This window comes from Mustelus asterias, chromosome 5, assembly GCF_964213995.1.
Source record: "Mustelus asterias chromosome 5, sMusAst1.hap1.1, whole genome shotgun sequence".
NCBI classification, from domain to species: Eukaryota; Metazoa; Chordata; class Chondrichthyes; order Carcharhiniformes; family Triakidae; genus Mustelus; species Mustelus asterias.
Window position 1 is genome coordinate 33,732,872 of NC_135805.1, and position 21,855 is coordinate 33,754,726.

General features: G+C 43.5%; 1 protein-coding gene across 2 annotated transcripts in view; it reads left to right on the forward strand.

Annotated features, from left to right (window-relative positions):
* pdss2 (prenyl (decaprenyl) diphosphate synthase, subunit 2) overlaps positions 1–18,532 on the forward strand; it is a 214,965-nt gene extending 196,433 nt beyond the window's left edge. For both annotated transcript variants that reach the window (XM_078212395.1, XM_078212396.1), the window contains one exon: positions 17,373–18,532. In XM_078212395.1, coding sequence (XP_078068521.1) covers positions 17,373–17,528 — 156 coding nt within the window. In that variant the 3' untranslated portion in view covers positions 17,529–18,532. The remainder of the gene's footprint in view (positions 1–17,372) is intronic.
* Positions 18,533–21,855: the final 3,323 nt, after the last annotated feature.

Consider the following 21,855-nt stretch of genomic DNA (forward strand, 5'->3'; position numbering starts at 1 on the left):
TCAGACACTTATGAATAAGTAATAAGTAAAGGGGAGGTTGGATTCTGTTGGTCCTTGTTGTCGGTGCAGACTCAGTGGGCCGAATGGCCTCCTTCGGCACTGTAGGGATTCTATGGTTCCACATCCCTTCAATCTGAAATAGTCTCCTAAGTGAACAGGCGGGCTCAGAAATGTGTTATCTCAGCTTCTTTCTGAGGTAGGAGCCTCAGTTTTCTCTGAATTGCCTTCTTTCTTGTGCCTTTTCACCCCCTAATAAAAACTTCTTAAAAGGACAGTAGAAAAATAAGGAAGTGGTACAACAATATAACAAATAAGGTTCTTCCTAACTGCACAGTCCCTACTTGAGCTATACAGACCAGGAAGGTTACAGGTTTGTTTCTTGGCCTGTGCTGAGTTAATTGACCTCAGTCCAAACAGAGGTAGGAAGGTAAAGGAACAGCCATGGTGTTAGCAGTCTATATCAACCATGGTCACCAAGGCATCTGTGGAAAGCACAGAGATAATGCTGAGATGAGCCATGGCACTGATTGCGAGCAGCAATGAGTTGACCTATGAAGAAAACCCAGCTCATCTGGGCAATCAGAGACTCTTTCAAGACTCACTTGGATGCTGTAATGGAGGAGTGTACTCCTTATTCTGTATTGTAATCACAAGATAGATCCCATTATCTCTGCTCGAATGAATGGAGATTGGTTTTGGAAAGAATTCACAGAACCACAGAACTATTACGGTGCAGAAGGAGGCTATTTGGCCCACCGTGTCTGCACTGGCTCTCCAAATGAGCATTGTGACCTAGTGCCTTTTTTCCCTGCCTTTTTCCCGTTCCCATGGTGGATTAGAGCAAAACACCAGTGAAGGAGGAAGATCAGAAAAACAATTATGTGCACACTTGGACTACAAATGACAGGGCATAAAACTGCAGTTTTAAAGGTTATTTTAAAGGTTGAAAATAAACTTTTTGACATTTTCCTAATGCATAACATTCCACAAAATTAATGATAGCTACATCTAATGTTGGTGAATGAAAGATGTTTTGGATGCTGAAACAACTAATAGATAAACCTAATTTATCTATTTAATGTCAGTATTTTGCATTTCAGTTTAGTGTCCAGTGTAAATATAATCTTGGGTTCAATTTCTGTTGGCTATTAGCTACAGTATTGCTTTTAGCAGCATGTTTGAGGTGCATGGAATGTAATGTAGTTCTCTGTTCCTTGGCCCCATTATTGGCAATTAGCACAAATGTTTGTCACAGGTGAATTGACAAGTGGGCAGTCCTAGTTTTGTAAATGACAAAACCCTATTGACTGCGGCAATAGGCTGATGTTTAAGAATGGCTTCCACACGCACAAGTGCTTTGAATGCTGATCCGTCTATACTTTGGTAATGTTCTCCCTCACACAACTGCTGCTTGTGTCCCAGGTTCCTGATGCTCTTGAATAATGTGTTTAAGTGAACATTTTGGGTGTTTCAGTTTTGTCTGTTTAGTGTCAGGGAGTTTGCATTCCACCTGTACAAAGCAAACCGAGAGAAACATCTGAAATCCAAAAACATCTTCCCTTAAATTTCAATCAAAAACTAGTTTTCTAGTAAGATTAACTTCAGTCTGTTTATGTGACATCCTTGTAATTATCTAGGATACGGTATTGGCATAGTAGTGTGGGCTTGTTTTCCTGCTCCAACTCTATAAGGTAGCCTAAAGGGAGACACATGAAGGATAGTTAGCCAATTGAAATCTTCCTTTACTGATGCCTGAATTTTGAAGTTCGTAGATATATAAATACCTGATTTCCCAGCCAAGTTGAATAATTTTCCCTGTGTTAACTTAGCTTATTTGAACATTGCATACAGTAAGTTTTCCTAAAATACATTCAGGCCAAAAATGTATTTTAATTGAGAAATATTGTATTGCACTGCGAAGCCAAGAATCTGAGAGACATGGACAGATTTGATACATAGAATGGCACACCAGAAATCTTTTCTTCCTGACAAAAATGCTAAGGCTTCACAGTAAGCAGGCTTCACACCATCCAAGATGAAATTATGGGGAGCAAAGAGAACAGATATGCTTCATAAACTGAGTTTAATAATAAATATTCACGAAGTGATGCGCAACAACTTTCCACATAACTGAGCAAGAAGAGCAGGAAATTGCTAGAATTCCAAGTAAATACATTTTCCCGTACATCATTGGTATTTTTTGGCTGTGTATCCAGTGCCTTCACCAAATGGTAGCAGCACTGTGGGTGTAGCTACACAGTAAGAAGTCTCACAACACCAGGTTAAAGTCCAACAGGTTTATTTGGTAGCAAATACCATAAGCTTTCGGAGCGCTGCTCCTTCGTCAGATGGGAGTGGAAATGTGCTCTCAAACAGGGCACAGACACAAAATCAAGTTGCAGAATACTGATTAGAATGCGAATCCCTAAAGCCAATCATGTGATGTAGCTACATCACATGAAATACAGTAGTTCAAGGTGGCCTGCTCATCACTACCTTCTCGAGCAATTAGGGCCGAGCAACAAGTACTGGCCTTGCCAGTGACAATCCTGTGAAAGAATTTTTAAAATGTCGCCTGTTTTCAGGTAGGCTCGTGACTGTTTAACGTTATCAGACATTAGAATCGTTGTATTGAAAAACCAACCATGGAAAGAATATCCAGAGCCCCACTTTGTGCTCCTTGAATGAGTACAGTTTTAAAGTTAAAGTTTATTTATTAGTTACAAGTAGGCTTACGTTAACACTGCAATGAAGTTACTGTAAAATTCTCCCAGTCGCCACACTCCAAAGCCTGTTTGGGTACACTGAGGGAGAATTTAGCATGGCCGATGCACCTAACCAGCACGTCTTTTGGACTGTGGGAGAAAACCAGAGCACCCGGAAGAAACCCCCACACACACGGGGAGAATGTGTAAACTCTGCACAGACAGTGACCCAAGCCAGGAATCGAACCCGGGTCCCTGAAGCTGTGAGGAAGCAGTGCTAACCACTGTGCCACCCTGACGTCCCTATTTTGTGGTTAGTGATCAACCTGTGATGAGATCCTCGTGCAGAGCTGCAGCTATTAATTACGTGTTCTGCTGATAAACAGTCAACCAATTCAACGTGCAGCTTAAAACTTGCACATTAATTACATTGCACAAATTTTATTAATAGCTTCACACAGAGGCACTTTATTGAAGGATTGCCAGAATTTCAGACACACATCTATACACTTAGCTACCAGCCTCCCACAACTTTATCACCTCCTCAAGAAAATCAATTCAAGAAAGTTAATAAGACACACTTTTGTTTCCAATGGTCATGCTGGAATTCAATAATAAATGATGTGCATTCCAAGGATTTGAACAGTGCATTATGCCCAAATGGAGTCCCCTCTGTCCGTCCTGCTCATACCAGAATCAGTAAGCAGTCTCACAACACCAGATTAAAGTCCAAGTTTATTTGGTACCATGAGCTTTCGGAGCACTGCCCCTTCATCAGGTGGCAGTTTATTCATATCAGACATATCTATTATTATTCATCTCCACATCATATCAGAATCAGAAGCGTGTCCATTTGTCTGAGAGAGAAAGAAAGCCCTGAAGAATTTCTACTCCAGCAATAGACACTCAAGGTCCGAATTCCTCATGGTGATTTTCTTCCCTACCTGGAGGATTCTTGTACACCTTACTCCATTGGGAAAACTGGAACAGAAGCTTCCATGATAACAATGCACCGGCATTTTCCGCACAGAAATATGTAAATCTCTTTTCGCCCTGCGGAATTCTTCACCCTAGAAAGAAAGGAAAATCTCTCTCAAATGAAAGAAATGTTTTATAGTTTTAAATTTGACTGTTCATTTTTCAGCATGTTTTTAAAAGAAAAAAAAAGTTTTTTTCTTCTACTGTGTTCCAGAAAAGCATTATTGTGGAGTTGGGGGGGAGGGAAGGGAATGCAGCACCATCCAAGGCCTGGAGCTTGTTTCTAAGCCCCTTAGAGAACTACCTTTCGATCACAAAGGAAGTGATTTATCTGAGACAGGGCCATTCTGTGGATAGAGGATGCCAAATCCTGCAAAATGGGGTTTCCTGTCTCATGGTAATATTCTGCATATTGAATGTGGAATATAATGTAACACAAACACTGAGGCATTAAGACTGTATTTCTTACCCGCAGTAAATCTTATAAGTAGCTGGACATTTTAGGGGAGGGTCAGAAGAGTAAAAGATGGTCAGATAAGTCTGCAAAAAAGTGGTTTATATGCAGGGCAGGTATGCTGTTAAATGATACATTTATAGAAGAGCATTGGCTTCAGCAGCAGCAGAGGTATAAGTGAGCCAGAACTTCTGGCTCTACTGGCACTGAGTACAATCTAACATGCTTCTTTCCCTGTGGCAGTGATCAATGTACAGAGCCACCATAGGCCACTACTTACTTTCTTGCCTTAGAAAGTGTATGTCTGCGGTTTGTACATCCACCATCCTGTACGATCCTGCTCTTCACATCCGCACAGGCCCATGGCCAGAAGAGAGCAACCGAAAGCAGGAACCAAAAAAAAAATGCACTCGGGCACACAATTGGCTTGAACTGGAAGTGTTACTCTGCAGTGTGAATCGATCCATAAATCTGGCCAGAACAAATCAGCTCGTAATTGTGATACGCGTGCAAATAATAATGGAACTGTATAGGTTAGAGTGAATGTGCAGCACATAGTATCATCCAGTCCTGACCGCGCTAAGCGCTGTGATCCTATTGGTGATCCAGGGAACTTTGGTTTATTTTTTGAACAATCTGACACTAACCACATCGACAGCATTATAAAACACATCGCCACTTTTTTTCTTGGATCACCTTTAAATTCTTCAATAGGCATTGTGTACAAATGGGAACAGACCTGAGGGTATATATTTCTGTTTAACAATTGTGCTGAAGTGCATTTATAAGACCATAAGACCATAAGACATAGGAGCGGAAGTAAGGCCATTCGGCCCATCGAGTCCACTCCACCATTCAATCATGGTTGATTTCAACTCCATTTACCCGCTCTCTCCCCATAGCCCTTAATTCCTCGAGAAATCAAGAATTTATCAATTTCTGTCTTGAAGACGCTCAACGTCTCGGCCTCCACAGCCCTCTGTGGCAATGAATTCCACAGACCCACCACTCTCTGGCTGAAGAAATTTCTCCTCATCTCTGTTCTAAAGTGACTCCCTTTTATTCTAAGGCTGTGCCCCCGCGTCCTAGTCTCCCCTGTTAATGGAAACAACTTCCCTACGTCCATCCTATCTAAGCCGTTCATTATCTTGTAAGTTTCTATCAGATCTCCCCTCAACCTCCTAAACTCCAATGAATATAATCCCACGATCCTCAGACGTTCATCGTATGTCAGGCCTACCATTCCTGGGATCATCCGTGTGAAAGACACTGTTGTTCCAGAGTTGTACACAGGGCAGTGATGTTAGAGTTTGAATATAATACCATATTCCTGCTTCTTTACCCAGGCACTGATTTTCCTCATTTGAGGGGAAACTATTTATTGTGCAATATGTTTCAACTGTCTTGTGTTTTTAATTATTTCAGAGATGCATTTTTTATTGTTACAGAAATCAAATTAATATAAAAGCACGACAAGTTGAAGATTGTTCGGAGTTGGGGTGGGGAAGATAACTGTTCACTAATTTGCTGAAGGTGCTTGTGATGTTTTCCCACACAGTCTCCGTGGTGGTTATGAAAAGAAATGGCAGTGAATAGCCTCATTCCGTGGGTGCCCTGACTCTTCAACAGGCCGTGGAATTCTTTTCACTTACAGCTTAGAAAATACAATGAAACATAAGCCTCTTGGTATTCCTACAAATCATGTCACATTGCTGTTAATTACAAAATTCTCCTTTTGATTATCCCATACACAAGTTATTAGCCTGCTGTGGTTATATAGCTTCAATGTTTTTAATCTAAAAGATTTTTGTAATAGATTTATTAGCTTACTTTCTGTAATGAGTTAAATTTCACATGTGGGTAGTGCATTTCCTATTTGGGCGTGGCCATTCTGCGACTTGTACAATCCTCCCTATGCAATTCTACCATTAGATGGAGTGTCCTAAGCTCCCTGTGCTGCAGATCTCAGACCAGATCCTCTGCAGTGGCGCTGGGTGCAGTGGCGCTGGGTGCAGTGGCGCTGGGTGCAGTGGCGCTGGGTGCAGTGGTGCTGGGTGCCGTGGCGCTGGGTGCAGTGGCGCTGGGTGCCGTGGCGCTGCCCACCACGTTTGCTCTGACCCATCGCTACTACTCGGTTTCAGCAGGGTTCTCTGGTCCTGGCTGCAACATTGATGGGTCAGCAGAGTCATTCCTGGGGAAGTCTGCTGAGTCCAGAAAAAGAGTGAAGAGAGGAAACCCCACCTTTAATGACCTTAACTACTGTATTCAGGCAGGTTTTTAAAAATCTCGCATCTTTCAGTGGGTTAGCGAGTGGGGGGGGGGGGGGGGGGGGTGGTTATTCAGATTAGGTGTGATGCTCAGTTGAGTTACGCTGGCTAATCTCTTTGAGTTAGACCAGGTATTAACCAGCATAACATTTCTTGGGTAGATAGTCAGTTATGTCCTGCGAATCTGGCTCAAGTCTCAGACACTGAGCATGTGTGTGGTCAGGAGTTATGCAAAGTCCCGAAGCACATCTTAAGTCCAGATTTCGACAATATGGATAGCAGAAAGTTGGGCCCTCGTACCTAATCCTGCAGCAGCAACTTGTGTTTCTGTAACACCGTTTTTAAAATATTTTTATTAGAAGTTTTCCATTTTACATTTGCCACAAAACACAAACGCCCAAAGTCTAGTACAGTACAGAGTGACCATTGTTCCATATAATGGGGAAAAGACCAGCAAATATTCATACAAATGATTCCAATTATCAATCATTGTAGTCAGCGTCTCCCCTCATATGGATGAAGAAAGGATACAAAGAAGAGTGGGAGATCTCAGGATAATAGGATACAATCATGAGCACATGGCCCCATGGTGCGCACCCTCCTCTACAGGATAACAGGGAGAGAGCTACACAATATACAGGATCCCGTGAGGGGTAATATACAACTAACCAGCCTAACTCAACATTCCAGGACCACCAAGCAACAAAAGGATAACCCAGATAAAGGGGAACCTTAGTACACCTTAGTATATTGCCATCGGTACAGCATGCAGCATGGTAACATACGCTGTCATTTACAGGAACCAGTAAGCTAAGGATTCATACATGTAATGTCCTAACTATGTTCGAGGTTGTGGGTTTTAAACAAAATGATGTGGTTTGCACACATAGATTCAAATTAACGACAACAGATTTATTCTCAGGGCTTTCTCCTGTACACAAACTGAAACTAAAAGAGCAGCCTGTGCAACACCCTAATGACATCACCATCAGATCATGCAACTGGCTCTTAAAGTAATTATGCAACTACTTAAATATGTAATAGTATACCTGTGTTGTAATATATAGTGTTGCCTAAGCTCGCAACACTACAAATTTCCCTCCTCGCCAGCCATATCAAAGGCACCGATCAGTCTCCCTATCACCGAAAAATTTAAACTATTTTCCACCACAGAAACTCATCTAACTAGGAAAAAAAGAATAATCAAAACACCCATCAACAGGGTTTTTTGGGGGGAGCTACGACCCTCCTCCTCTCAACAAGATAAGAGAGAGCCTCTAGGGTTAACTATAAGAAATCAGAGCCTGGATTGACACCCTACCCACTCAGATGAAGAAACAAAATTCCAGAGAGGGAGAAGCATCAGGATTATCCAGCAGCTAAAAACGGAGGGAGCTCTGGAGGAGTACAAAGAAAGTAGGAAAGTACTCAAACGGGGAATTAGAAGAGCAAAAAGGGGTCACGAAATGTTCTTGGCAGAAAGGAGAACCCCAAGGCATTTTATTCATACGTTAGGAACAAAAGGGTTGTTAGGGAAAAAATCGGACCTCTCAGGGACAAAAGTGGGGACTTATGCTTGGAGCCCAAAGAAGTAGGGGAGATCCTAAATGAATACTTTGCGTCGGTATTCACAAAGGAGAGGGATGTGTTGACTGGGAGTGTCTCGGAGGGGAGTGTTGAACCGTTGGAGAAAATCTCCATTACAAAGGAGGAAGTGTTAGGTTTGTTAGAGAATATAAAGACTGACAAATCCCCAGGGCCTGATGGAATCTATCCAAGGCTGCTCAGGGAGACGAGAGGTGAAATCGTTGGGCCTCTGACGCAAATCTTGGTCTCGTCACTGGACGCAGGTGAGGTCCCAGAGGATTGGAGGATAGCTAATGTGGTCCCGTTATTTAAGAAGGGTAGGAAGGATAACCCGGGTAATTATAGGCCGGTGAGCTTGACGTCCGTGGTGGGGAAGTTGTTGGAGAAGATTCTTAGAGATAGGATGTATGCGCATATAGAAAGGAATAAACTCATTAGCGATAGTCAGCATGGTTTTGTGAGAGGGAGGTCATGCCTCACTAACCTGGTGGAGTTTTTTGAAGAAGTGACCAGAATGGTTGACGAAGGAAGGGCCGTGGATGTTGTCTATATGGACTTTAGTAAAGCGTTTGACAAAGTCCCTCATGGTAGGCTAGTGAAAAAGGTTGGATCTCATGGGATAAAGGGGGAGGTGGCTAGATGGGTGGAGAACTGGCTTGGTCATAGAAGACAGAGGGTGGTAGTGGAAGGGTCTTTTTCCGGCTGGAGGCCTGTGACTAGTGGTGTTCCGCAGGGCTCTGTATTGGGACCTCTGCTGTTTGTGATTTATATAAATGATCTGGAAGAAGGAGTAACTGGGGTGATCAGTAAGTTTGCGGACGACGCAAAACTGGCAGGACTTGCAGATAGTGAGGAACATTGTCAGAGGCTACAGAAGGATATAGATAGGCTGGAAATTTGGGCAAAGAAATGGCAGATGGAGTTCAATCCTGATAAATGCGAAGTGATGCATTTTGGTGGGAATAATGTAGGGAGGAGCTACACGATAAATGGAAGAACCATAAAGGGTGTAGAGACGCAGAGGGACCTGGGTGTGCAAGTCCACAGATCTTTGAAGGTGACGTCACAGGTGGAGAAGGTGGTGAAGAAGGCCTATGGCATGCTTGCCTTTATAGGACGGGGCATAGAGTATAAAAGTTGGGGTCTGATGTTGCAGATGTATAGAACGTTGGTTCGGCCGCATTTGGAATACTGCGTCCAGTTCTGGTCGCCACACTACCAGAAGGACGTGGAGGCTTTGGAGAGAGTACAGAGGAGGTTTACCAGGATGTTGCCTGGTATGGAGGGGCTTGGTTATGAGGAGAGATTGGGGAAACGGGTTGTTCTCCTTGGAAAGACGGAGGATGAGGGGAGACTTAATAGAGGTGTATAAAATTATGAAAGGCATAGATAGGGTGAACGGTGGGAAGCTTTTCCCCGGGTCGGTGGTGACGTTCACGAGGGGTCATAGGTTCAAGGTGAAGGGGGGGAGGTTTAACACAGATATCAGAAGGACATATTTTACACAGAGGGTCGTGGGGGCCTGGAATGTGTTGCCGGGCAAGGTGGTGGAGGCGGACACACTGGGAACGTTTAAGACTTATCTAGACAGCTATATGAACGGAGTGGGAATGGAAGGATACAAAAGAGTGGTCTAGTTTGGACCAGGGAGCGGCGCGGGCTAATTGTTCTTTGTTTCTCGTTTCAAGGCTTCATTCTATGATCATCTTGCTGGTGCCAGTACAGAGCGAGACTGCGGATAGTTGGGAACCTGTCTCGGGGGCAGGGAATTCAGATGGTCTTCGTAAAGCAGAAGTGGAAATGAATAGGGTTGGGAAGCATTTTCTGATCAGGGCCAGTGTGATCTCCTGGACTCGTTTCGATTGCCACGGGGGTCGGAGAGGAATTTCCCAGATTTTATTTTTCCCCATATTGGCCCTGGGGTTTTCACTCTAGGTTTTCGCCTCTCCCTGGAGATCACATGGTCTGGAATGGGGGGGTGGGGGTGAGTTAATAGGTTGTGATGAACAAAGCATCGTAGCTGTGAGGGACAGCTCGGTGGATAGGATATTAGGATGTAGATAGGCTGGAAAATTGGGCGGGGATCCTGGATTCAGGATTCAATCCTGGACCGGGGAGCGGCGCGGGCTTGGAGGGCTGAAGGGCCTGTTCCTGTGCTGTATTGTTCTTTGTTCTATATCAGATATATTTTTTTCCTCATATACCTTTGCCCGAAGGAAACCAGGAACAGAACAGCACAACTCAAGAAACAGGACAGCGCCCTCCCCATCACCACCACCAACTTGCCTCAGGGAGACCCAAGCCTAGAAGACAGACAGGCTGGAAGTCTCCACATAAAACCTCTTGCAGGAAGCAACCTACTCCTCCAACCGGCCTAATCTCCGACTGAAGAAAGATTCCCAACAATCCTGAACCAAAGCGCCCTAACTCGGACTCAGGCCCCGCAGCCAACAGGACACTACATCGATGCCAACAATCTGCCCCTCAATGTCAGCAAAACGAAGGAGATTGTCATCGACTTGAGGAAGCATAGTGGAGGACATGTCCCTGTCTACATCAATGGGGACGAAGTAGAAAGGGTTGAGAGCTTCAAGTTTTTAGGTGTCCAGGTCACCAACAACCTGTCCTTGTCCCTCCATGCCGACACTATAGTTAAGAAAGCCCGCCTTCACTTTCTCAGGAGACTAAGGAAATTTGGCATGTCCGCTACGACTCTCACTAACTTTTACAGACGCACCATAGAAAGCATTCTTTCTGGTTGTATCGCAGCTTGGTATGGCTCCTGCTCTGCCCAAGACCGGAAGAAGCTACGAAGGGTTGTGAACAAAGCCCAGTCGATCACTCAAAGCAGTCTCCCACCCATTGACACTCTAATTTCTGCTGCCTCGGCAAAGCAGCCAGCATGATTAAGGACCCCGCGCATCCCGGACATTCTCTCTTCCACCTTCTTCCGTCGGGAAAAAGATACAAAAGTCTGAGGACACATACCAACCAACTCAAGAACAGCTTCTTCCCTGCTGCCATCAGACTTATGAACTTGCATTAAGTTGATCTTTCTCTACACCTTAGCTATGACTGTAACACTACATTCTACCCCCTCTCTTTTCATTTCTATGAACGATATGCTTTGTCTGTATAGCGCACAAGAAACAATACTTTTCACTGTATACTAATGCACGTGACAATAATAAATCAAATCAAACATCCTTGGGGGAACCAAGTCTCAGGAGAGAGAGCAGTCCTGATGCCCCCAAAAGGGATAATCTTGGGGGAGGGTAACCTGCTCCCCCCATCCAACATACCCTCCACCTGACCCCGATAAACACACCCATTACTGCCCTAACCTGTTTAACCACACTCTAAAATAAGGGCCAAGAATACTCCGATCATTCCTGTACATTGAGTCCAAGACGGTCACTGAGGAAGGAGGCAATGTGGCTGTGAAAGTGAGTTTTGGCAAACACCTAATCAAACACCAGGAGGACAATGGAAAGCAACTAAAGTGAACACAAGACAAATGAAATCCCATCGGGGAGAAGAGCAGAACGTTTCCAAAGTAGGCATTCCTGGAAGAGAAGTGGTGGTGCATGAAACACTAAGATAAAAGCACAATACTGTGGATGCTGGAGATCTTTCAAAGTATTTAAATTGTGGGAATTTCAGATTAATCTTCAGCATGCAAAATAGTAGAATACAAGTCATAGGGAATCATGATTAAAATGTACACTTCGTTGATCAGACTTTGTCCATAACACTGTAATCGATTCTTGTCACTGTGATACAAGGGAGACACGGTGAAGGAATATGGAGAGAGCCATAAGACTGATCACTGGTATCAAAAGGCTGAGTTATGAGGAGACACTGAAGAGATTTGGATTCCTCCACCTTGAAAGAAGGCATAAGAGGTGATCTTGCAGAGATCTACAAGACCGGTTGATTTACCATGAAACTGCATCTAGTTAGTCAAAATCAGAATTCTTCAAATGTAGTGAAGTTAGAAGGTGGGAGCTAATTAATTAGATTGTGATAGCCTTTAATTTCCATTTTAAACTTGCATGTTTCAGGCTTATTTTTATATCCAGTGGTAAATCTCTGTGTCCACATTTCTAATGGCGACTGCCTGTGTGAACCCATCTCTGGTGTTATTGCGGCCTCCCTCTAGTGATGGCGCTGAATACGCTGGTTGACGGCTGCAATGACATGGAATGCCTATTGACCACTGTCGGCCAATGAATTTGAGGCGAGACTGGATTTCCGACAGGACGTGCAGCAAAGCAAACAAAGTTTATTTGCTCAGCAAACAGCAAGGCCAACATGGTCTATTTACAGTGTCTTTTAAAAGTGTCTCTATGAACTGCAGAAAACAACTCGTGCCTGTCTGCAACTGCAACAACATCTGATAAAGGCACTGTGATTTTGCAGAATCTTACAGCACAGAAAGGAACCATTCAGTCTGTTGTGCATAGGCTGGCTCTTTGACCAAGCTGCCTAATTTATCCCACTCCCTATCTTTTCCCCGTAATTCTACAAGTTAGTCCTCTTAAATACATACTCACTTACCTTTTGAACGTTCTTGTGAGATCTGATTCCACTATCTGTTTTTCTTTCTTGGCCCATTCCAAATATAATCCACTACACAAATAAATTTATTCTCATCTGCCTTCCGATTCTCTTGCCAATTCTTTTAAATCTATAACTTCTACTTACTGATCCACTTGCCGGGGAAACGGTCCGTCCTCACTCACTTTATCAATACCCATGATAATTTTGAGTACCTGAAAGATGTTTCCCCTTCACCTTCTCTGTTCCGAAGAGAACAGTCTCAGCTTCTGCAGCCTCTGCCTCTCACCCTGGTATCATCCTAGTAAATGTCCACTGTCCCCTCTCCCAGGATTTGAAACCTTTTCCAAAGTGTTGCGCCCTGAATGGTACACAGTACTCTAACTGAGGTTTAAATAGTGATTCGTAAAAGATTTAAATGATCTTTTTTGATTCACTGCCCGCCATATACAATATCCATTTTTTTTTGCAAAAACCTGCATTTCTGCAGCACTTTTTGTAATACCTGTTTTCTGTGATGTTGATAAGAGGAGAACTCCCCTGCTCCTCTTTAAATAATGCCGTGGGATCTTATGCATCCACCCAACCAATTTTATTGTGCCTCGGTTTAAAGTCTTTTCCAAAAGACAGGGCCTCCAACAGTACAGTGCTCCCTCGGTGCTCAAGCCCTGGAACGGGACTTGAACCCAGAACCTTGTGACACAGAAGGAAGAGTGCTCCCCACTTAACCACAGCTAGCACAATATCCCATCCACTTTTAACTTGTCCTGCTGCATTCAAAATTATGTGGATACTCACCACCACCCAACTCTCTTCCCCCCCCCCCCTTCCACTTTGCAGCCCTCCCACCTTTCTGGCTGGGAGAACAAAGGAAATTACAGCACAGGAACAGGCCCTTCGGTCCTCCAAGCCTGCACCGACCATGCTGCCCAACTGAACTAAAACCCCCTACCCTTCCGGGGACCATATCCCTTTATTCCCATCCTATTCATGTATTTGTCAAGACGCCCCTTAAAAGTCACTACCGTATCTGCTTCCACTACCTCCCCCGGCAGCGAGTTCCAGGCAGCCACTACTCTCTGTGTAAAAAAAATCTGCCTCATACATCTTTAAACATTGCCCCTCACACCTTAAACCTGTGCCCCCGAGTAATTGACTCTTCCACCCTAGGAAAAAGCTAGTGGTGTCACTCTTATCATATTTACATTGTGACAAATCCAATTAGGGCAGTTTTGTTTAGATGTGTCAATACCGTACAGGAAACGAATGCAGCCATTTTTACAAGAGGTGGATAGTTAACAAAATGGAAAATGTAAATTCGGAGGACTTTTAAATTAATTGAGAGAGTAATGGTAATGAGCCATCGCCCATGAAGGCAACTCTCCATCAGAGAGAGACAATTGGTTATATTGCTTGAGGGGCACCACTCCATGTCAAGCGTCCTGTAAGTCCAGGAAACCGGGGTCCTTGATCCACCACCACTGCAACAGGGATTGACTCTGTGCTGTTGGCATCATTCTGCATCACTGTCTCCAGGGATACAGATGTCATCTCTAAAGCGACAAATTTAGGATTGATATTCTCAAGTTCTGTTTCATGCAGAATAATTAATCCATGGAACAAAGTGAAGTTTATTTATTAGTCACAAGTAGGCTTACATTAACACTGCAATGAAGTTACTGTGAAAACTTCCAAGTCTCCACACTCCAGCGCCTGTTCGGGTACACTGAAGGAGAATTTAGCATGGCCAATTCATCTAACCAGCACGTCTTTCGGACTGTGGGAGGAAACAGGAGCACCCGGAGGAAACCCACGCAGACACGGGGAGAACGTGCAGGCTCCGCACAGACAGTGACCCAAGCTGGGAATCAAACCCGGTGCTGTGAGGCAGCAGTGCTAACCACTGTGTCACCATGCCACTCCGCAGTAATAAATTTCAGCAGAGAGTACTAGAAGCAAAAAGCAATGGATGCTGCAGAGCTGGGACTTTGGGTCATTGTAGATGGATGAACAGAGATGGGCCAAATGGCCACCTCATTTGATTACTTTATGACTCCTAACTTTTTGAAATCCCATGTGGACTGGAAGTAAAGCATTTTACAGTTCTTTGTTCAATTTAGAATTTCTCAAAGCATTGTTTTGTGTAATTGTAACAATTCACAACTGTAACATTTTGGCGAAGTTTGAGTTAAGCAAACTATTAATCAAGCTGGCCTACATTGTAAAAGATTGACTTAGATTGGCCAAAGTGAAAAAATAATTAGTTATATTTGTTGTATCCTGATATTTATACTTTTAGGTTCTTTCCAGTCTTTAATGTAACTACAAAATGCATTTAGCTGGTGGTTTATAACCCAAAAAAACCAAAGTGGAAAGAAAAAAATAACTATCAAGCCATAGAATCATAGAATCCTACAGTGCAGAAGGAGGCCATTCGGCCCATCGAGTCTGCACCGGACCACAATCACACCCAGGTCCTATCCCCATAACCCAATGCATTTACCCTAGCTAGTCCCCTGACACTAAGGGGCAATTTAGCATGGCCAATCAACCTAACTCACACATCTTTGGACTGTGGGAGGAAACCGGAGCACCCGGAGGAAACCCACGCAGACACGGGGAGAACGTGCAAACTCCACACAGACAGTGGCCCAAGCCAGGAATTGAACCCGGGTCCCTGGCGCTGTGAGGCAGCAGTGCTAACCACTGTGTTGCCCAAGATAGTTGTCAAACCTTGTTTCAGTAGTTGGGTTTCAATGAGGATCGTGAAGGCGTTGGGCAATTGAAAAGCCAGAAGGATATGCGGAATTCTGTGGGGAGAGGTTGTGGTGCTAGAGGAGGTCGTACTGATGATCAGAGATAGAATAAAGAAGGGATTTAAACACAAGAATTAAAATTTTAAGTTTGATTTGCTGATGGACTAGTGGCAAATACTAATCAATGAGAACAGTTTTAATAGACAAGCAGAAATTGTTGCAACATTAGCTACGTGCAGCAGGGGTTTGATTGAGTTAAACTTTATGGGGAGTGGGGGGCTGACCAGCCCAGCATTAGATTTGGAGCTGACAATGATGGTAAGAAGGCAGGAGTGAAGGTGGACTCAGTTAAAGAGGTGGAAGTAGGCAGTCTTTCTGATAGAGAGAATATGGGAGAATAGAAACCAGTTCAGAGTCCCAAACTCTCTTCAGAAAGTGAATGTAAAGAAATGGGGCAGCATAAAGGTATCTTGATGGTTATTTAAAGGACAAAGAACAAGGAAAAGTATGGCACAGGAACAAGTCCTTCGGCCCTCCAAGCCTGTGCCGATCATGATGCCCTAACTAAAAAAAAACCTTCTGCCCTTACTCGGTCCATATCCATCTATGCCCTCCCTATTCATGTACCCATCCAGATGCCTCTTAAATGTTGCTAATGTGTCTGTTTCCTCCACCACCTTTGACAGCGCGCTCCAGGCACCCACCACTCTGTGTGAAAAACTTTCCCCCCTCAACTTGAACCTGTGCCCCCTTGTAATTGACACTTCCACCCTTGGAAAAAGCCTCTGACTATCCACCATGTCTACGCCTCTCATAATTTTGTAGACCTCTATCAGGTCTCCCCTCAGCCTCTGTCTTTCCAGTGAAAACAATCCTAGTTTATTCAACCTCTCCTCATAGCCAACACCCTCGACACCAGGCAACATCCTCTTTGCACTCTCTCCAAAGCTTCTACATCCTTCTGATAATGTGGTGAGCAGAACTGCTCGCAATACTCCACGCGATGCGGCCTAACCAAGGTTTTATGCTGCAACATGATTTTCTAACTCCTGTACTCAGTGCCCCAGTTGATGAAGGCAAGCATGCCATATGCCTTCTTAATCACCTTGGCCAACTGTGTTATCGCTTTTAGGGAACAGATCCCTATATGTTAATGTTCCTATAGGTTCTGCCATTTACAGTTTAATTCACACCAAAATTTGACCCTCAAGAATACATCACCTCGCATTTGTCTGGATTAAACTCCATCTGTCATAAAGTTTGTGATGTGGGTGAAATACAATTGTTTTACTAAATTAATTAATATGATTGATTGGCAGTAAATGGAAGCAACTATATTGAATAATTTAGTCATTCAATTTTGTAAACACCAATAGAGTCCTGATGCATTTGTCTTGTCACTTTAAGGAAAGTAGCTTTCGTTGAGCTCTCTGCATCCTGTATTTTTTCGTATAACATTTAAAATGAGTAATCTTTGCAAACACTGGGTCCCTCGAATGTTTCTGAGACATGTGATATTGCTTTGTACGGTTATGTATTTTCACAACACCAGGTTAAAGCCCAACAGGTTTATTTAGAATCATGAGCTTTTGGAGCACTGCTCCTTCATTAGGTGAGTCCAAAAGCTTGTGATTCCAAATAAACCTGTTGGACTTTAACCTGGCATTGTGAGACTTTTTACTGTGCCCACCCCAGTCCAACACCGGCATTTCCACATCATATATTTTAACAGTTTTCTTCTACTTTTGAGCTATATAGGATTACAAATGGCAACGTATCTTAAAGGTCCTCACAGTGCATTGTGGATATTTCTTGGCACCTGTCCATGAAAGCTTAAATTTACAAGTGAGAACATTCCAAACCTGTTGATCGAACTGATTAAAATGTTTATTTTTCTTAAAGTTATTGCGTTATACAGTAATGTCTCTGTGTTATATCACCGGTGCAAGGGGCAGACTAGACCATGTTTGCTTTTAAATCAATGGCTAAGTATGCAGGTACATATTCTGAGCTAATGCTTTACATGTGTGCACTTACACAGGTCCTTTCTTTCTGCTTGTTGTAGTTGCATCGAATTATCAAGACTGGAAAAGGTGTGAGTTCGTCTCTTGATTTATGCCGTTACCATGGAAACCGGGCTTTGGAAGCACTCCGATGCTTTCCTGCTTCTGAAGCCAGATCCACTCTGGAAAACATTGTGTATGCTGTGACCAAGTTCTGACTGGTGTAACACAGGGAGATATCAAACTAGAATAAATCTTTGTAGATAAGCTGTCAGTTCAGCCCGCCACTTAATCCTCCTTTCAAAAAAACATGGAATAGTTTGTACCAAGTGAAATGTTGCGGAGCGATGTAGCAAGATTCTGTTATTTTAATCACAGTGAAACAAAGAAAGATAACACAGCCTCTCCACCCCCCCACCCCCAACCCCCACCTTCTTGTGTGCCGGCAAACAAATTTGCGGAAAGGTCAAACAGTTTTCCCTTGTCATGCCAGAAGCACACTGGAGGCAGCAAGGACAGAAATAATTAATGAGATTTGCTGCTGTGACCTCAGCAAATGGACAGGAAATAAGGCCGTATTGATTGGACACAACCAAGGATGGCGCCACAGTGGTGGCCTGTGGTTTTTCCCTACACTTGGAGGACGGCGGTGGGAGTGGGGGCGGGGGTGGGGGCAGGGGGAAGCTGGTGGTTGGAATGAGACTGCAGGTGTTGTGAGAAACACTTCATAACCTGTCTGATAGATCTGCCATTTCAGAATAGTAGTCCAATTTATCACCATGCGGGGGCAATTGCAAGGATAAAGATTTTGCCTGAGGCTTTGCAAGCAATGTAGTAGCTTTTTCTTTAAAAAAAAAGGTAAATTGTCAAAGTTCATGTTTGTGAATTGTGGAAAGGATGGTAGTTTGATTTAAAATGTCAGTCCAAATTTACACAACATTGGACGTTACACATACAATCCAGATTTATTTTTCACCATCTTCTGTCACTGTTGATATGTCTTTCGGGATTCCCTGGGAAAGTCCAGGTTTATATCTACAGCTAGGTGCGGCTGTTAACTGTTTAATACTCCAACAGTAAAGAGATTATTTGTTTACTTGTTAAAACTAGTAAAGGTTTATTTATTAATTTGTACGTGCCCACCCTCCTTAAAAGAAAAATGCCTTTTTGTGCCCGTATCAGTTCATGGCTACAACCAAAGTGTTTTTATAATAAAATACAATGAGCAAAATATATCTGTCTCGTGCCTGCCTGCTTTTTCCATTAATCTTGCACCTTTGCCATGTTCCTGCTGAGAAAAGCAATTGAAAATAAGTCTCTTTTTAACCTTAGGACTTACAAAAGTCTTGAACAGTGAAGCACACAATGACAGTAGCAGTATATGGGATATCAAGTCTGTAAATTGACACTGTCTCTATTTTGTTCATGGAGATGATTTTTGTGGTTTGCATTCATGCAACCCGAGAGCAACGTTGACAAGAAGGCTGAGTTTACATAAATGGTCTGGATTGCGACTAAGCTACCTTTCTTTCTTCTGTGGTGTAATTACAGCCCAACTTTAATCTGAAGACAGCTAGCACAGCAAGCAGATTTTATTACTAAGTTCACTCATATAATTAGCGTGTTTACTTTCTCCAGACTCCTGACAAAAAAAACACCTTAACCATTCAAATCCAGCTGCCTTTTTGCAATAACTTTTGTTGCCTGCTCTACCCTGATTAAGAAAGCACTTAAGAAAAGATATTTTCCTGGAAGATAGCGTTGGTACAGTAGTTTTCATTGTCCATCTGGATGCCTTTCCACAGCCAGGTGTTCAAAGGGAAATATATAAACATACATATGAATTAGGAGCACAGGGAGGCCATTCAGCCCCTCGGGCCTGCTCCACCATTTGATAACATCATGTCTGATCTGACTGTGGCCTCAACTCTACTACCTACCCCCCAATATCTTTTGACGCCATTGTTAGTTGAGAATCTATCTAACTCTGCCTTAAAAATATTAAATGACCCTGTATCCACTGCTCTTTGGAAAAGAGAACTAGACATCCCCTTGAGAAAAAAAAACTCTCCTCATCCCTGTCTTAAATGGGAGACCTCCTTATTCTTGTCTCTCCCACGAGGGGAAACATCCTCTCAGCCTCTGTCCTGTCTGGTTCCCTCGGGATCTTGCATGTTTCAATAAAATCTCCGCTCAATCTTCTAAACTCCAATGGATACAGGCCCAACCTGTCCAACCGGTTTTCATGAGATAACCCCTTCATCCCAGGAATCTGTCAAGTGGACCTCCTATGCAATGTGTCTAATACAATTATTTCATTTCTTAAATAAGGAGACCAAAGCTGTACCCAGTACTCTCAACGTGGTCGTACCAATTCCCTGTGCAACTGTAGCAAACATCCCTACCTTTATATTCCATTCCCCTTGCAATGAACAATATTTCATTTGTCTTCCTAATCACTTGTTGTACCTGCGTACTAACCTTTTGTGATTCCTGTACCTGGACACCCAGATCCCTCTGTATCTCCGAGTTCTGCATTAACTGTCCATTTTGATAATATGCTGCTTTTCTATTCCTCCTGCGAAATTCACATTTTGCATATTATACTCCATCTGCTAATTTTTTGCCCACTCACTTAACCTATCTATCTTCCTTTGCAGGCTCCTTATGTCCCCTCCACGCCTTACTTTCCTACACGTCTTTGTGTTGTCATCAAATTTAGCAATCACACAGTTGCTTCTTTCTCTCAAGTGGTGGAAAGATTGTAAATAGCTCAGGCACCAGCACTGAACCCTGTGGCACTCCACTTGTTACATCCTGCCAACCCAAAAATGACTCATTTATGCATACTCTGTTTCCTGTTAGCTAACCAATTCTCTATACATCCTAATATTTTATCCCCTACACCATAAGCCCTTATTTTGTGTAGTAACCTTTAATATGGCACCTTGCCAAATGCCTTCTGGAAATCCAAGTACGCCACACCTACAGGTTCCCTTCTGCCAGGTTGCTTGTTATTTCCTCGAAAACACAAATAAATTAGTCAAACACAGTTTCCTTTCACAAAACTATGTTGACTCTGCCTGATTGCATTGAGACTTATTAAGTGTCCCGTGTAATCATCCTGGGCCAGACCCTCATATTATTGGTAAGATCTAGTTACATAGAAGTTAAGGAGTTCTTTCCAAAAGTCACTCCAACTCAGACGACATCAACGACTGCACACTTCAGAGTTTCAATCTTGTCTTCAGAAATTTAATTCCTGAGTTTACACTTGAGCACCAACTCTCAAGCCCAATTTCAACTCCTCAGCTGCGCTAAGCAGAACATGACTTTCCCCAACAGCCTGCAGCATGAAGCCAGCAACCTTCAGCTGCCTTCTTGGATCTTCAGGGCCTTCAGAGCCCTCTTCGCTTAGCAGGACTTCTTTCGAGCCCCCTTCACTTATCGTCTGCTTCCCACATCCTTTTTCCTGTTTGGAGCAGTTTCCTTCTTTCTCCTTAACTGGGACCTGTCTCTCTCCCCTACCTGGAACCACATTTTGGGACCACCTCGTTCCCTGCCTGGGACCACAAGTTGGGACCTCGCTCTGTTCCCTGCCTAGGACACTAGTCTTTTATGGAGCTCTGCTCCTGGTCACCTGACTTGGGTTCTACACCCAAAGAATTTAAAGAAGCAGCTCTGCACATGTGCAGCCCACTCCCAATCTGTGCATGTGCGAAAACTCCAAAGACTGTTAGGACTTGAGAGTTCCCAACAAGCAGGTTAGTGTGGCTTTCATAACACCTATTCCTTCATAACAGATTCCAGCTGCGACAGATGTTCAGTTTATTACAGCTTTGGTTCAAATATGGACAAAAGAGCTGAATTCCAGAGGTGAGGTGAGAGTGACTGCTCTTGACATCAAGGCCGCATTCGACCAAGTGTGGCATCAAGGAGTCCCAGAAAAATTGGAGTCAATGGGAATCAGGGAAGGGGAAAACTCTCGGCTGGTTGAAGTCATACCTGACACAAAGGAAGATGGTTGTGGTTGTTGGAGGTAAATCATTTCAGTTCCAGTAAATCACTTCAGGAGTTCCTCAGGGGAACCATCTTTAGCTGCTTTATCAATGACCTTCCTTCCATCATAAGGTCAGAAGTGGGGATGTTCACTGATGATTGCACAATTCCCAGCACCATTCATGGCTCCTCATACTGAAACAGTCCATGTCCAAATGCAGCAAGAGCTGCACAATGTCCAGACTTGGGCTGACAAGTGGTGAGGAACATTTGTGCCACACAAGTGCCAGGAAGTGACCGTCCCCAACAAGAGAGAATCACATTATTGTTCCTTGACATTCAATAGCATTACCTCCATTGAATCCCCTATCAACATCCTGGGGGTAACACTGACCAGAAATTGAAATGGACTTGCCATGTAAGTATTATGCCTACAAGAACATATCAGAGACTAGGAATCCTGTGGCGACTCCTGCCTCCCCAAACCCTGTCCACCAAAAACAAGGCGCAAGTCAGGAGTGTGATGGAATACTCTCCACTTGTCTG